The sequence below is a fragment of the Corticium candelabrum genome, chromosome 18 (genome assembly GCF_963422355.1).
Source record: "Corticium candelabrum chromosome 18, ooCorCand1.1, whole genome shotgun sequence".
Classification (NCBI taxonomy): domain Eukaryota; kingdom Metazoa; phylum Porifera; class Homoscleromorpha; order Homosclerophorida; family Plakinidae; genus Corticium; species Corticium candelabrum.
The window spans coordinates 633895-650750 of record NC_085102.1 but is presented as its reverse complement, the minus strand read 5'-3'; the positions used below and the strand labels follow the sequence as shown (position 1 = coordinate 650750).

General features: G+C 42.6%; 1 protein-coding gene across 2 annotated transcripts in view; it reads left to right on the top strand.

Moving 5' to 3' along the window:
- Positions 1-16856, top strand: part of LOC134193893 (kinesin-like protein KIF20A) — a 48223-nt gene that overhangs the window by 14914 nt on the left and 16453 nt on the right. For both annotated transcript variants that reach the window (XM_062662745.1, XM_062662744.1), the window contains 3 exons: positions 2872-3037; positions 11833-11928; positions 11997-12136. In XM_062662745.1, the coding sequence (XP_062518729.1) occupies positions 2872-3037; positions 11833-11928; positions 11997-12136 (402 nt within the window). The remainder of the gene's footprint in view (positions 1-2871; positions 3038-11832; positions 11929-11996; positions 12137-16856) is intronic.

Sequence of the window (16856 nt, the reverse complement as noted above, 5' to 3'; positions counted from 1 at the left end):
AACAAAGGAATCTGTGGCGAAAGAATGGTTTGGTGGTGCGTGGCTGCAGGATGGACCAATTCGCACAAGTCATATGCAAGTGTATTTTGATTTCCAAAGATCCGCAAGCTGAGAAATGAGTGGGAACCGCAAATTACACTGAGGACAAGAGTTAGACGTTTGTGTCGTCCGGGCGACTACTACTGAGTACGATGTGTCCTACTGAGCGGACAGGAGTCTATAGTAGCCACTTTAAGCCGGATTGCTCGAGGTAAAGCCAGGTCTATTTAAGAGCTTTGTCTGGGTTGTAGAAGAGTGAAATTGAGTCCACCATTTTCCATCAACCTGCCTCCACACTTCAAGATCATAGCACTCTGGAACCTGCGCCAAAGAAAGGAGAGCTGCATTTGAGAAGCGGGTAAACCTACTGCAAATGGCAAGGAGAGGTCAGACTCTTGATGACTTGACTAGACTCGCCTAGCTAAATAAAGGTTTTCAATCATCATGCATGTAGTACGCAGTTGTGTGCATTACAGTATTGTGCAGTGAAATCAAACCTTGCTTCAACGTGAATTCAGTGCACGAACTTCAACTCTTTTTTGTTCTCTTTCTCACAGCATTAGCTAATTTTGCATGAACTCGATCACCAGTACGGCCCATACCCTGTGCCACTATTGTCTCTAGGGTATTCGACGTTAGTAATGCACCATTATTTTGAGACAACCTCAATTACGTTTTGACAACACAAGCACTCCACACGAGTACACATGTACATCGTATTCATCATCTCACAACGGCCGCAGCTACACATGCGATTGTTGTTTACTTACTTGGATGTGCATCGATTGTGTTTGCTACTCCTAGTTCTACGGTATTACGATCTGTGATGGTGACAGGCTATTGGGTGGCCTGTCCTCTGCCTCATCCGCTTCCAAGGCAGCAGACGATCTCAAAACTTCAGAGACACTGTCGATGAGCTTGAACACGTATGGTTTAATGGCTTTCACCAGATCTTCCTCATCCTGTGATTCATGCGATGACAGAACTTTATCATCACTTAAAAACCTTTAGAGGGCTCTTCAGAAGAATAACAGTTGCTGTTGTCACCTCTACCGTAGTAGCAGTGCCTTGGATATGAAGATGTTAGTCATTTTAATAGAGGCTGACTATACAGACGCACACGCGTCTCCCCTCTGTGACGTGTACACTACACCACACCCGTTACCGGAACTAGAAGAAGCAACTTTGACCTGCTATTTCTCAGCTGAAGACTTAACTTAAAAATATAAACTATTTTTTCTGTCATGTATGCAACTAGAATTATCGATTTCAAACATAAAAGAGTTTTTGTTTTTTGCATTGCAATTACCCTTTAAATGTTAGCCTGAATTCTAATTTGGCTTATACAGAAATAAGAATAGCTTGTATTTGCGACAATACAGTATTTGCTTGTGACAGGAAACTTTTATGTGCAAAGTTCAAACTTACTTGTGACAGAAAGCTTCTGGTCTCAACTGCATGATCTTTACCAAGACCACAATGATGTGTCTACAAGAGTACTCAGTGCATCAACTACTGCCGCAGCTGATATTAACACAGTACTTATCAGTAGTGTGACACTAAAAGAAATTGTGTGCGATTTCACAGTATTGGCAACTACAAGAGGCTGGCAACTTGACTACACAAGACTTGTCAGATATATATCTAACCTACATCTAATTTACTTTGGAACAGCAACAGTTGGGGCAATTGCTCCTCAAATAGATCCCTGGTACAGTTTTGACCACTAAACAACCATGTCAAAAATTGATAAGCACCATGCCCATGCAATAGTATTTAAGGGGAACTCTCACCAAATCAACCATCTCTCAGATAAAAGCTGTCACTTCATGACACAACCCTTTGCAACCGTTTACTGCAGAAGTTTACCGTAACGAAGAAATAAAGCATTGAAATGACCTGCGTAGGCGTGTTTAGTACCCGTCTGTGGCATGAGTGTAACTCTGATTGTTGGTTAGCAAGGAAGACCGATACCTGTGCACGTTTCAAGTTAAGGATTTGAGACATATGTTGTCAAGTTGTGATTTATTGACTAAAGCAAACTGGGATGCCAAAGTTATCACGCAAGTATTGACTGTGTCAATACAACTGTGGAGCCTCAGAAGGAGACCCTTCTTAGATTAGTTCATAGATCATGTCTCACTGAAATTTGGGTGCGTTAGGAGCACTTGGTATGGTTAAACCTAAAGTAGTTACTTACATACAGGGAATCGTCTGAACAACTCGTTGCCGATTTTCTGCTTCTGTGGCTGTCTGGACTGTAGGTTTCCTGCAGGAAGATACCAGGACGTGTATCTTCCTTTCAACAAGTTTTAGTATTTGGTGAGAGTTCTCCTTTAAATCTCTTACAGCATGATTGTCTGGTCACTCAATATGGCATGATTGTCACCTAGGTCAGGCTCATCACCTTGATAATAGCCGTTGCCTGCCAGTGTGGCTTTCTCAATTGTCATGGAGCTGAGTTCTTTTCATCTTAAGTCAAGAAAATGTCATATTTACTAATACACAATGCACAAACAGTTAAGTGTCTATAAGCCAATTCTGATTATTAGTTGATGCCTAGAGGTGATTTGCAGATTTATTTTGCAGTCTTCTGTGGCAGTTAGATGCAATATGAAACAGGACCTAAAACAGCGGTGACTACTGGTTGTAACTACTGTATACTGAATGTTACAACAATAGTTGCAGATACAAGTTTGTAATAATGCACATAGTTTTGAAAAGCACAAATGCATTGTTTATGTGGTCTTGATAGGATTTGCTAATAGTAGTAGTTTAACAGTGTTGTAGATGCTTTATTTAGTGTGTAATTTGTTTTTGAATGTTTGTTAGGTCAAACCAACGTATTATTCCTTATCGGGAGTCAAAGCTTACTCGATTGCTACAGAACTTTTTTCTTAATAAAGGATCAATATCTATGATTGTCAATGTCAGTTCTGATCCTAACATGTTTGATGAGACTCTTCATGTTCTCAGATTTTCTGCTGTTGCATCACAAGTAAGTAGTTTGTGTGATTGCTTTTGACGTGTCTTAATGGTTGGCATTCTTATAAAACATGTGAGTCAAATGTTTGCAATTAAAAGTAAAACACTTAGTTGGATTAAAGGGGAAGTCCAGCAAAAATTAACAACTCGTATGAGAAGATCTTACAAAGACAAATCGATCGATATAAGTTACTCCGTTATCTTTGCTTTTGTACACAAGAACGATTGATGTTACTGTGATGTGTAACGTCCACATGACTGCTACGGATATGTCGAGGACGCCGAATGTGAATGCGAAGATATTATGAAGATCTGCCTTCTTGCCATCAGTGTAGCCTTGCAAGCCAGGCTCTTCCGAACAGTCGCTGAGCTAAACACACGAGGAGGAGGAGCTTTTGCCAGAATTGCTCCAGCACGAGAAGAGCCTGGTCACTTTCGAGAATTTCATAGTGACGTGGGACCCCGGATCCGGTTTCATAGCTTGGATGGATAAAGCTAATTCGATTAGGTAAGCATGAAGGTATGAAAGTTGAGAACATGCGACATCGCTTCACGCACTTGCTTGTTTTGTGCGAAGTACGTAGTTGACATCATCGGTCGCTTCTAGCACGTATCTAGACAGCTCAGCCATGTAATATTCTGCAGTGTCACGACTCCTTTTAGCATTCAGTTTCACCAACAGTACACACCGCCGAATCTAGATCTGCAGCGTGGTAGTTTGAGAAATGAACTCATTGTACGCAGTTAGTATATATATATATATATATATATATATATATATATATATATATATATATATATATATGTAGCAGTCAGAGTCCGTGCATTGAAACAAGTCATACGTAGTACACAACACGTGCAACTACGAGTCAACTCTACACTTCCTGAACACAATAGGTCTACTGCACTGCTGTTTTCCCATCCTGCCTAGATGTTTCCAGTTCACCATGAGGAGAGCCAATATTGTACAAAAGAGCTGCTTGCTGAGTCAAAAGTATCCTCAGATAGACTGTGTTCGTTAGCAATACACACCAATCTACTCATGACGTGGACTCCATCTGGAGAGATCAACAAGCTGGATGCCACTGCTTTGATGAACCGGTGAGTGAAACAGGGCTGTCAGTTCTCACACCATTCCCCCCACAGACTATAGATGTCAGAGTAGATGCGCAAGAGTTGTGAACACTTCTACATCGGTTTCAATTCGCGCAAACCTGCAGATGAGTTCAGTAGAATGAAACATTGCTGGAGAGTGTAGGCTCAGCAGACCAGTCCCATGTAGGCCATTTCTGGGCTCATTATTCACCAGCACTTTGTCCAGCAACGGTTTCACTGGCTTCATGTTCAAGCACTCTTCGTGGAGGGCTACCTCTCCGCTTCATGTATCAAACGCAATTAAATTAACGAGCTCTTTAGGAAATCGAATTAGTCTTATCCAAGCTATGAAACTGGATCCGGGGTCCCACGTCATCATGACGATCTTGAAAGCGACCAGGCTCTTCTCGCACTGGAGTAATTCCGGCAAAAGCGCCTCCTCGTGTGATTCATGGTGCGTTTAGCTCAGCGACTGCATGGAAGAGCCTGGCTTGTGAGGCTTCCATCGGTGGTTCCTCTCTAAAGTAAGATGGTGTCGGTAAAGCTGTTTCTCTGTCAGACTTTCTATCTGGTCTGCTCACTTTCTTTTGCCGCTGATTAGTAGAAGGTTACAATCCCGGATGTGAAAATAGGATCGTCCTCTGTTGGAGACAGCATGGCACACTGAACATTTCTCTTCGGATATTAAAAGAACAAGGATAAACAAATACTCAAGCACAAGCGCATTTTTTAGGTAAGCGGTAGTATTGAGGAATTCTGCTTGAAAGTCTGGCAGGAAAACAGCTCTACCGATACCATTTTACTTTAGAGAGGAACCACTGACAGCAAGAAGGCAGATCTTCATAATATCTTCGCATTCACATTTGGCATTCTCGATCTATCCGTAGCAGTCATCTGTAAACACATTGATTCGTGTGAAGTTGGCAGAGCTTAATCCACCAGGAAGCACGAAGCAGGCGCGTGGGCGTTGCACATCACAGAAACATCACTTGTATGCAAAAGCGAAGATAACGAAGTAACTTATACCGATCGATTTGTCTTTGTAAGATCTACTCATACAAGTTAAGTTTGTTTTTATTAGACTTTTCTTTAAGGGAAGCTTTATTACAGCATATTTACATAGGGGTTGTTCAAAATTATCGACAATTTTGAAGTGTACAAAGCACACGATTTTCTGAAGCTTTATCTCCTCCCCAAAGTGTACGTACTGTCACTGTCATGAATTTTGGGATCCTATGATAGAATGATTTTATTATTACCATTTAAACATGTGTAATACAAATGAATCTAGGATCATATGCTGAGTCTAAAGAATGAAAGTGTGCCACATCCTTTCTATGAATCTTCTATTCTCAACACGTCTTTCATTCCAGTTGACCCACTCCAATGGTAGAGGTTTCCAGTCATTGAAGTGGACAAAGACGAAACATTGAGAAAGTTGTGGCAGAGAGAGCTGAGCTCTTTATGGACGGCTGATATTGTTCTAGAATAAAACCAGATAGGCTACCGTGGTCGTCCATGTTTGCAATCCCATACTAATGAGTGACTAGCACGAGAACAATGCATCATGCAATTCCAGCCATGGGAAACAAAAATTGGCACAAGCATTGTTACCGATCAACATTGTATAAAGCATACGGAAGTCATTACTCCTCCCCTGGCGTGCTCTTGTATGCTCATGAAATTGTCAATAACTTGAACGACTTCTTATAAATTGCATAGATTTTTGGTAAGGCCTGTCGGAAATTTTTACAACCACGCCCGCCCAAAATTTTTCCTCCCCACCCATTTCAATTTTATGACCACTCCCGACCCCACAAAAGCTTTTATGCAAGTTTGCTTACACTGAGGTGACACAAACTGCTGTCCCGGAATGCTCAGGCACAAAAAAAAAAGAAACAAAGTGGTTTGTCTGTAAAGAAATTCTCTCTCTGTCTTAGTCTGCTGTGCTTGACCACATGATAGCTATATTAAAGCCCATGGGAAAATTTCCAGACCTCAAGAAGTTGAGAACCTGCCTATATATAGGATAGGAAGGGCCAGATATCCACAGACCCTGTTTTACAATAAAGATACTGACCTAACTACTGTCTGTTCACCATTAGCGTGAACTTTGAAATTCATCAATATCTCTGCTGTTTAGTGGACTTTCGCGATGATCTCGGTATCATTAGAAACCGCTAGGTCTGGCATTTCTGTTTATCAAATTATCTAAGCCCTTTCTACAAACGAAACGGAAGGATAGTACTTGTGCATATCAAACACAAACGGGTGGAGCAATGGCTATTATCCAATTATCTTGTAAGACCAACGGATCAGCAACTGGAACCATTTAAGATAATTGATATAACATGGTCCAACCGGGGCAGCTCTTAGTGCTCTAATGTGCACACCTGGTGTGACCTCTACTTCATTACTCACTTCCGAGTTCACGCTTATGGCGAACAGACAGTAGTGGGCGGTGCCTGACAACCGCTGCTGATCTTTGAGTACTTGTATTATAATTAAGTTCATATTAAATGGTAGTATTTGCCCTAATTGGTTTTATCTTCAAACCAAGCATCCCAGGAACTACTTGTTAGCCTCAAACAACTTCCCACTTTTCAAAATACAAATACAACTCCATTGTCTTCATAGCTAGTCACTGCCTACTCATGCAGCACAAAGCATGGCGAGGCTGTACCAAGTGGAAGCCAAGGCACGGCAGAGCGTCGTGTCTTTTTATGCTGGGGACAACCCTGGGCCACTGACACGCAAAAAGTGAAAATTATTTTAGATTTTAAAAGCGTCTATAAGAAAGTTGCTCTGTAATGTGCCTCCGGTTTATCGCATCCGGTTTCGAGCATCTGATTCGGGGCATGTACGTATGACCTAGAAGTAAGAACGGCTGTCGCGTTAGCGCAAATTGTTTGATGACTAGCTCAGGCAGCAAACGTGAAGAAAGCTTTGCACAATCATACTCTTCATGAGGTATGATCATTAGCGGACAAAACACCATTGTTTACGGCTACGTCAGCCTCCGGAATCGTCGTTGGATGACGGTTTGAAATGGTCTGTGTGCGTAGACCCTTTAATATTGTATGGAGTAGATACTGGTGATGTGGAGAATGGCTCGGAAGATGATGAAACTGAAGCTGTAGAATAGGTGGAGCTGTCTAACTTTGAGCCTGTCGCTGGTGAGACGCCATCTCTGGTAGCACCTGAAGACGAGCAAAACGAAGGACTACTTGATTTATCATGGTCTTAAACAGTTTAGGATGATCTACAAGTCATGTAGTGGAATTTTGTTTAGGTGTAAGTACAACTGTGCAGTTGTGATTGCTGACCTCTGGTCATCATTGTGGGTGTTGCCAGGACATTCTTGGAAGTAATGACGAAATTGCATTACTGAACACCCAGGATTCTCTGGTGTCTGAACAATGGATTTCTGTGCTACACAGGAGCTATACAGATATACTTTTTACCATAGATTAGCAAGGTGATGTAAACTGGCTGTCATGCCTCTTGTCCACAGATTCTGTACTGCCATATATAGAAATTGTTCAGTGGCTCAATAGTTTTAATCAATTTAATTCATCACTATATGTACACTTCTATAGTCTAAATACAACCTACTCTCTTTCTTTCACGTTTTCGTATGACAATCTCATCTTGGTGTTTCCAACTGCCCAGCCTTCGCACTGTATCAGTCAGTATGCACGGCATTCGGTTCGATTTCGGCGCCTGGTAGCTTAAACTAAATTGCTCGCACAATCCTGGTTCATCTTCAAAGCAGTCTGCTCCGGAATAACGACTACACGAGATGGAAGAATCACTTGGTGCTTCCCAGTGATCTCTCGTTTGTCTGATTTGTTTCGCCCACTTTCGTCTTTGTTCGGGGTCTTCGGAACAGAACGAGCCTCACGCGTTCTTTTATGGTATGATAGCTCCCAGCTGCCACAAATTGTCTGACCATTCTAACCTTAGCACACACTGGAGTCTTGTGCATTAGCTATTTCCTTTGTGCTAACGCGACATCCATTCTCACTTTTACGTCATACATACACGCCTCCAATCTACCGCTCAAAACCCAATGCAATAAACCAGAACAGTCTACCAAACAACCATAGAATTTATGTTCGAACAGGTCCCGTATACTCATACGGTGCGACCCGTATAACAGCTATCTCGAGTTCAACCACGCACGCGTATTCCTATCATGGCAGAGCTTTGCCCTACATTGTAGCTCCAGTCGAACAGAAGCCCTCAGTATCTGACTGGCACATGGGGCCCCAGTTGTTGTGACTGCCTCTTATGCTGCAAACTCAAGAAGGGGACACATACAAGACTTCCTCACAGAAGTATTGCAACGTGTAAGTGCAAATCTTTGTAGCAACTGCTTCCAGAGGGTTCTGCAGTAGAGGTATTTAACCAGTCACACGAACATGGATGTGGATGGTACGTCCGTACGGCCTAGACAAGCTACGTACGTCAGTTACTGTGCTTGAATATTTCTAAGACATGTACAGTATGCGTAAACCGCTATTGCAACAAACTAGTACTATACGCAATTGTAATTAAAGCATTAAGATGCCCATAGCATAGGAGAGATACTGATCTGTGTGAGAGCAGGGAAAGCTGCCATTTAGCACCCAGTGACAACAAGAAGCACTTCTTGACCATTGTGGCTTCACCTACATACACAAGAGAGAGAGAGAGAGAGAGAGAGAGAGAGAGAGAGAGAGAGAGAGAGAGATCTGAGAACACTGCCGGTAGGAATGAGCCAAATTATTTTTTCTGACATTTTGAACCAACTTCCTACACAACTTTAGTTAATTAAGAGTTACTATTTTCATACAACGTAGCAATACACTTAGCTACGTAATTACTATGGTGTTACACACTGTATACCACACTACTGTACACATGCATGTCTTTGAAGTCACCATGTGTATTACGTGTATTACTGCAGTGTACACATTACACAGCTAAACATGTTCAAGTTAGAGCCTCTACACGTATGTTACACATATTGTCCAAACGATTGTCTACTAGTTCGCGAAAACACATGCAATATCTAGATGGCGCGTAGCAGCCCCAACCTGACACCACAAGTCACGCCCAAATCTGGCTGCCATCTGTCATGAGTCCTGCTCGATAGCCTTGATACGGCGGTAGTTTGCATGGTGCTGGCAGGACCCGACGGCTTAGGGAAGTGTATCGCGACCGAAGTAACTCTTCTACTCTGCGTTCATACAGATAAAGAGACAAAAATCAGTTGGGCAAAATGTAGGGAGCAAAGAATGTTGCTTACTTTGACCGCTCACAACAAAGTACGTATTATTAGCCCACGAAAACTCATACCCAGCAAGCCCCAACGCAACCGATTCCTTATCAAAATGTATGTGCTAACGGCAGTCTTGCGCATGCTTACAACAAATGCCAATAGCACTCACCTCGTACGACTACATCGCAAGTCAAAATGACCAGAAACCGCTATGATCATCGTCACTTTGACCTCGTCCTGCACCTCCAAACAAGAGAAGATTCCACCTTGACAAGAAGTTCTGAAGAAAGCAATAGTGCAAGCACATTCAAGAACCAATTAGGTTGGATTCACTCCGCTCTATATGTTGGGCGAAATACAAATAGTCGAAGCTACCGGCGGACGATCGTCATATTTGACCGTTTTGCTCGGCTTCTTGGAAGTGTATCTAGATCTCTCTCAGGTTGGAAAACACGCTAAAAAACAGAGACTAGATCAGTTATCAACGCTGCCTTGTAAGACGAGCTGAGGTCAAAGACTTACTAGACTGTGCGCGGATGTTTCAAGGTTGTCATGCAAGCTATCGATACGCCCTACAGATGTTCAGATTATCCGGGACATCTCGCGAACTTAACTTCCCGGGTAGTTTGGTAGACTGAGAAGCACATTACGGCAAAATTTTCTTATAGAAACTTGCTTTTAAAAATTTATAATGATTTGATTTTTGCATGTCAGTGGCCCTTTAATTAAAGGGGAACTCTCACGTACCAAATCTTAAAACTTGGTGAAAGAAAGATACAAGGCCTAGTATCTTTCTTCAGGAAGCTCACTGTCCAGCCAGCCACAGAAGCAGAGAATGGGTCACGAGTTGTTCAGATAATTTCTTGTATGAGTTGCTGTATGTCCTAGTTTGGAAGTAAACACTTTAGGTTTAACTGTGCCAAGTGCTTCTAACACATCCAAAATGCTACGAGATATGATCTATGAACCAATCTAAGAAGGGTCTTCTTTTGAGGCTCCACGGTTGTTTTGACACAGTCAATACTTGCGTGACAAGTTTAGGGTCCCAGTTTGGTTTAGTCAATCAATCACAACGTGACACCATATGCCTCACAATCCGTACGTTGAAAAGTGCACAGGTATCACCCTACTGAAAAAGTTTGCGAGGTCACATGGAGGTCGTTGCGAGTTTTGCGTGAGAGTCAGTGCAAGTCGTGCGATGAAACAAATCTGAATAATTGAGGCTCCTTGCGAGATGATCACAAGAAATTATCGTACAAACATCGCAATCTCGCGAGATTCTTAACCCTGTCAACCACACGAGAAACTCGCAAGAATCATGTAGGCTATACCTCGCGACAAATTTGTGATTGCTTCTAACATGTAAGTATGCTCAAATATAGATTTATACATTTATTTGTGAATTTGAATTGCATACAATAGAACTAGAGGACTCTAGGAAAGCCACTACCAGGCGCTTTGTTCTTTCTGATAGTCTATACGTCCAATGCAGTGAACGCGTTCGATTGACCTCGTCCAGAATGCGAAAAAAGGAAGCATCTTCAAGGACCCACTCAATTGATCACTGACGTCTTTGGACTACTCTTCTGTGGCCTCTTTGAGTCTGGAAGAAGGGCATGTTGCACATACTTCATGTCTAGTCAGGTGTCTAGTCGCAACGCTCTAGCTATTATAATAGCGCGAGAGGAGAGATGGCACCGTTTTCCTTGAACCGGTTGTCATCATCCGTCACAAACTAGTCACCAAACGCTTCCGCTGTGAGTGTTACGTTTGCAAATAATGCATAGACACAAGTTGATTGACATGTTTAGCTGAGAACAGAAGCCGTTTACGCTGCTACAGTAGAGTATGGAGTCTCGGAATATATAGTGTGTGCTATGACAAGACGGTTCAAAGATGGCCTGGCTCTTAGGCATAATGAAATAGGCAAAACATAAACAAGTGCTTAATTAGATATGGATTTTTATCTGTCGTGTAACGATTGATATGAAAGTGACAAGGAAATGGAAATGTTAATGGAACATATGCAGCAAAAGATAGTCAGTTTTTTTTTTATATTGTAAGGTTGGCAATTGTTGTATACAAGTAGTAAAGGGAAATGTGTTCATTCACTGTACACTAAAAGATAAGCATGCAGTTACAAAGAGCATGAAACAGCATAGGTGAAAGAAAGCATGAGGTCATAAACCTGATCTGTTTTGTACATATTAATTAATTGGATATGCATGATTATTGGACGTTTCTGGAAACAGGTCATGTGGCTTTATTCTGTTTTCTGTATCGCTGTCTTGTGACAAGATATGCTTTAGTGTGCTCCATAATGCAATGGAAACACTTGGCTGAGCACCAGTCAAACTTGAATGTAATGTTGGTTTGAGTAGTACTGTATAGCTACTGCTACTTTGTGCAAATCAAGCATTTGTGAATTGGCATACATTTGATTTCAGGTTCGAATTGCTGTTCCTGTGAATGAAACTGTTGTATCGGACGATTCATCGGAAGATGAAGATGAAGAGTTTGACACATTATTGGAAGAAATTGAGGTAGGTAGCGGCTAATGTTTGCTGGATACATATAAATGTGGATGTGTATGGAAGGATTTTGTTGTTAGAACCTAAGAGAAGAGAATCTAATGCTGAAAAGAGAAATTAGGCATGAAAAGAGTGCACTTCAGTGGCAGGAACTGAGACTCAGAGATCAATTTACTGCAGAGAGCATAAAGAAATTGACAGAAATGGACATCTGCTACCAGTAAGATTACGCAATAGTTGATTTCTAATTTTAGCTATGAGCCATAAGAAATGGGACTTTGTAAAAGTCATGAGACTTGGTGAGTAGTGTATGCTAAACGTTTAGGACTGAACCAATTTCAGGTCTGCGGGCTATGTTTGTGGGGGACTGGCTATGTCTGTCACGCTGCAGGAATGTGCAATACTTTCTGTGTGGGGTCCAATCACCGAGTAGTATTTCTCTTGTGTCGTACATGGCATTTAGAGACAATGGCTGAACAGCAAATCAGATTCATGAAATGTTCATGAGAGTTTTTTTACCAGAACAGTGTAATTAATGTGTTGCAATTGCTACAGTAGATCTTGTCGGAAGTAAACAACAGAAGTTACAGGTCTGCTACTTCTCATGCAAAATCAATCGCTTCCTTGGTATTACGATATTTAGACGGGAATCTAGCATTACGTAACCATGAGCGATTTTATGTCCCGTATGCGATAATACAGGATAGACTCAATACTGTACTTGAACGTCTATAGACTCTTACAGACTTTGAGGTCACACGAAAGAACAATTGCAATATACGATGTTAGATAAAATTTTACAGGTACAGCACATTTAGAAAGAAAATAGCGTGTACATTTACAGTTCTTTGCTAGCCTAAGTGTTGTTCAGAATTCTCATAGCTGTGAAAGCGCCAGTGTAAACACAGCTTCAATTACTAATGATGGTAATTCGGTGCTTTTGAGATGTGTACAGGTTCGTGACTGTATATCAGACATTGTCAGGCCAATATCAGGGTTGTCCGTCCAAATTGCTAAATGCTTGGTCATAGTGTTCAGGCAAAACCTGAAACCCCATTCATTATCATCACATTCTATGTTTGTTAGTTTCGGAACTACCAGTATTATAAATGACTAGTTTACCATCCCGTTCTTTGCAAGGGCAGGTTAGCTATTGTCATGCTCAATCAAATCAGTCTGGTGTGTAAAGTCTATTACAAGTACTGGAAGCAAACCCTGCTTCAGAAGTACTTAGACCATCACAGCTGTCTAGAAAGAAGACATGACTTTACGAAGGATCCGAGTAGATCCCAGAAGCACTGTTTTCTGTAAGTGCTGCAGGTTGTGATGACCTGGAATAATGTCCAGCCATCGTGCAATACCTGCGTGCACTGTGCCCAAAGCTCCCAAGACCACCGGAACCACCAGTGTTCGACAATGCCACAAGCAGTTTATCGCCACTCGCAAGTCACTGTACTTCGCCAACTTCTCAGCAGGTTTCTTGCCCATGTTGCCATCAGCAGGACAGCTGATATCAATAAGAAGACAAGTGTTTGTCTTCTTATTTCTGAGACAGATGTCTGGACGATTGGCTTTGATCTTCCCGGCAGTGGGGATGGTGGTATCCCACATCATAGTAATGTCATCCGTCTCCACAAGCCTACTAATGGTTAGTAAATTTCTATTATTATTATTATTAGTCATGAAGTATATCATTCACAGAATTAGCAGACCCTAACAGAATTCTTATAGGGTTAATTAACTATCAGCCAGACAGACTTCTCATGAAGAATTTTGTTTAGGGTTATATCCCGGTCAATGGTATCCCGTTCTGAGACTATTGATTGTTATATGGCTAATGTCCCGTTGAAGGCAAAGAAAATGTAACGGAGTTTCCCACTTCCAAAAATACCGGTTGATTGGATTATTGATTGGTAGTATCCCGTTGAAGCCATTTTGACAGTCCCATTGGACGCCGTGTCACTTCGAAGACGTTGCTGCTGTTGCGAGGAACAGGTTTATGGAAATTGGCATCTATTTGACGTGAATCTCGTTCGGAAATATATCCGAGCAGCATGAACGTGGAAGTCATGTGCAGTTACGTTCTTACCCGGATAATCCATTGCCTGTATATCTACCAAGTCACAACTCGTGCCAACTCTCGCCATTTCGACAGTCCCGCTGACTGTCATCACTTTGAAGATCTTGCTGGCGTTGTGGGAAACAGATGTATTGAACGTGGCAGCCCTTCGTTGGGCATAGATGGGCAAACGACTGTGGGCGTTTTTCAAGACTCGTATATAGCAAAAGTATCTTCCCTTTCCCTACGTCGCCCGCAATAAATGACACACTCGGCGTGTACCGTTTGACATCAGGAACGTTTTGTTTAAATTCGGTGCAGATCCGACTGACCGTTACGGAGATATTCGCGCACGATCGGAGATGGGTTCTAGGCGGGTTCCGTCGGGAGGAAATAGCGTTATCACACACACGCACGCACACACACACACACACACACACACACACACACACACACCTTGAACCTTGAAGCCGCCCATAGTAAAAGAAACTATGATAGCGGGGTCCTTGGATTGTGCTCCTGGGCAACTGGCAAATTACTAGGACAAAACCGCCTGTGTCTTGTGAGGTTGCCGTGTCGTCTAAATGATCTACATTCACATAAGAAACTTTCTCCTTGGAATCGTACATTCACTGCACATCTGCTTTTCCCACGATTTGTGACTACCTTCTCAACACCCCTTTGACAAAGACTGAACCACTCATTCCGGACTTGGCATCTCTGATATCAGATGTTTTTGGTATCTACTAATTGCAGATCTTGACTAACTAGATCTCTCCATCTCTTTCTTGTTCCATGGCAAGGTCTTGTCTTCCTCAATTCCCCAAACATCAATTTCTTTGGAAGCCGTTCCTCATTCATTCTACCCACATGACCCAGCCACTTCAATCGCTGCTCCATTATGATGTCAGGGATTGTTCAATGCATGCCAAAATTTTCAGCTAAAACTCATGTTGTTAACCTCTCGTGTTGTTAACCTCCCCTGCCATTGCTCAAATCTGTTGACTCCAAGCATGGTTCTCACACAATGATTGTGAAAGACATTTAGCCTTTTTGTGTGTTGAGCTTTTAGCACCCAAGTTTCAGATCCATACAATAGCACTGCCAAAACCACTGCTCTGTAGACTGCTCTCTTGGTAGCCACTGACAAGTTAGAATTGTTGAAAATAGGACCTCTCAAAGCTACGAAAGCTTTGGAAGCCTTTTCGACCCTACTGGTAACATCTAGTGTGACATCTCCATCTCTTGATAAATTAGATCCCAAGTACGTAAAGCAATCCACCATCTCAATTTCCCCTCCATCAACTTGTACCGAAGCCATATCCCTGTCATCAATCGCTGTTCCTATTACTATTCCTTTTGTCTGATGAGTGTTAACAGTCAACACACACACACACACACACACACACACACACACACACACACACACACACACACACACACACGCACGCACGCACACACAAATGGCAAATGGATAAGGAGATGTCGTTAAACAGTAATGCCCCCAGCCAGATGGCTGGGTTCCTGTGCACTAAGCAGGAGCTATGCAATCTCCTGGAGCCTGCTCAGGTGCTCGCAGGAGCACCGACTGCCACACCAACTGTGATACTTGAAGTCCCACCCGGACCCCAGTGGCTAATGGACTTTGTCACAGTCAGAGGCCTTTGCCACCCCAGTTAAAGACCAGGTACTCATTTATACTTTTGAGTCGAGAGAGGCAATTGTGTCTAAGTTTCTTGCCCAAGGAATTTATGCTATAGGTCGCCTTCAATGTGACTTGAACTTCCAACCCTGCATAGTCCCGGATGTTTCCGTTCTCCATACGCACTCTCTAACCAATTGAGCTACACACACACACACACACACACACACACACACACACACACACACACACACACACACACACACACACACACACACACACACACACAAAATGGACAAATGTCAAGCCCTCCACGTCATTCATGAATGATGTCAACCTTAAGGGCAGTTGTGGAGATAGCTCCTGCTGCCTCTAGGGACAGGGCCTCCATGTGCTACATGGAGGCTTAGGGCCAGCGCTACAATCCACCTGGAGCTTGGCCAGAGTCATCCAGGGGCACTGACTATGGCGCAGCTTTGGGACTGGACACCAAGGCCCACAAGCACCTGTCTGCTGCATGATGTTACTGCCAAGCCAGCGATCATGTCCACACCAGTCAATGACCAGGTACTAATTTATTCTCCTGAGTCGAGAGAAGCAATTGTGTGTAAGTTTCTTGCTTAAGGAAATTATGCCATAGCTCGCCATCATTGTGACTTGAACCTGCAATCCTGCAAGGTCTCGGATGTTTTCTTTCTCCAAATGCACTCTCTAACCAATTGAGCTACAGCACCACACGCTCACGCACACACAGCTCTTCTTTACGTATATATATATAAGGGCTTGTGTGCCAATTCTGCTTTACGGCTGAACACATCCACCTAGTCTTGTTGGAACCACGCCCACTACTGTCAGAATTTTGTGTGCAATACTTAGTCTCAAAATTCCAGACCAGAGAGCGTGCAAAGTGCGTGACTCTAGTCTGGACCAAAGCAATACTAAAATAATTTCAGAAGTACTTATCAAAAGCTATGCTAAATGGTAGTCTAACAGCCTAGGGTCAGTTTACCGAGTTCAATAATGAGATGGAAAGATACCCCACTTTTGCATAACAAACATATTTTGTAAGTGCCATAAGATCTCACGAACGAAGAGACGTCTGCCGTGTTTAGGGCTAGATCTTGGTGGACAGCGTGAAATGACGACTCTTTGATTATGGAGCAGAACGCTAGCTAGGCTGGCCGCTCATCTAGCGGGACTAACGCTTGACCAGTTGTCAAAGGTGATGGTCTAACGACG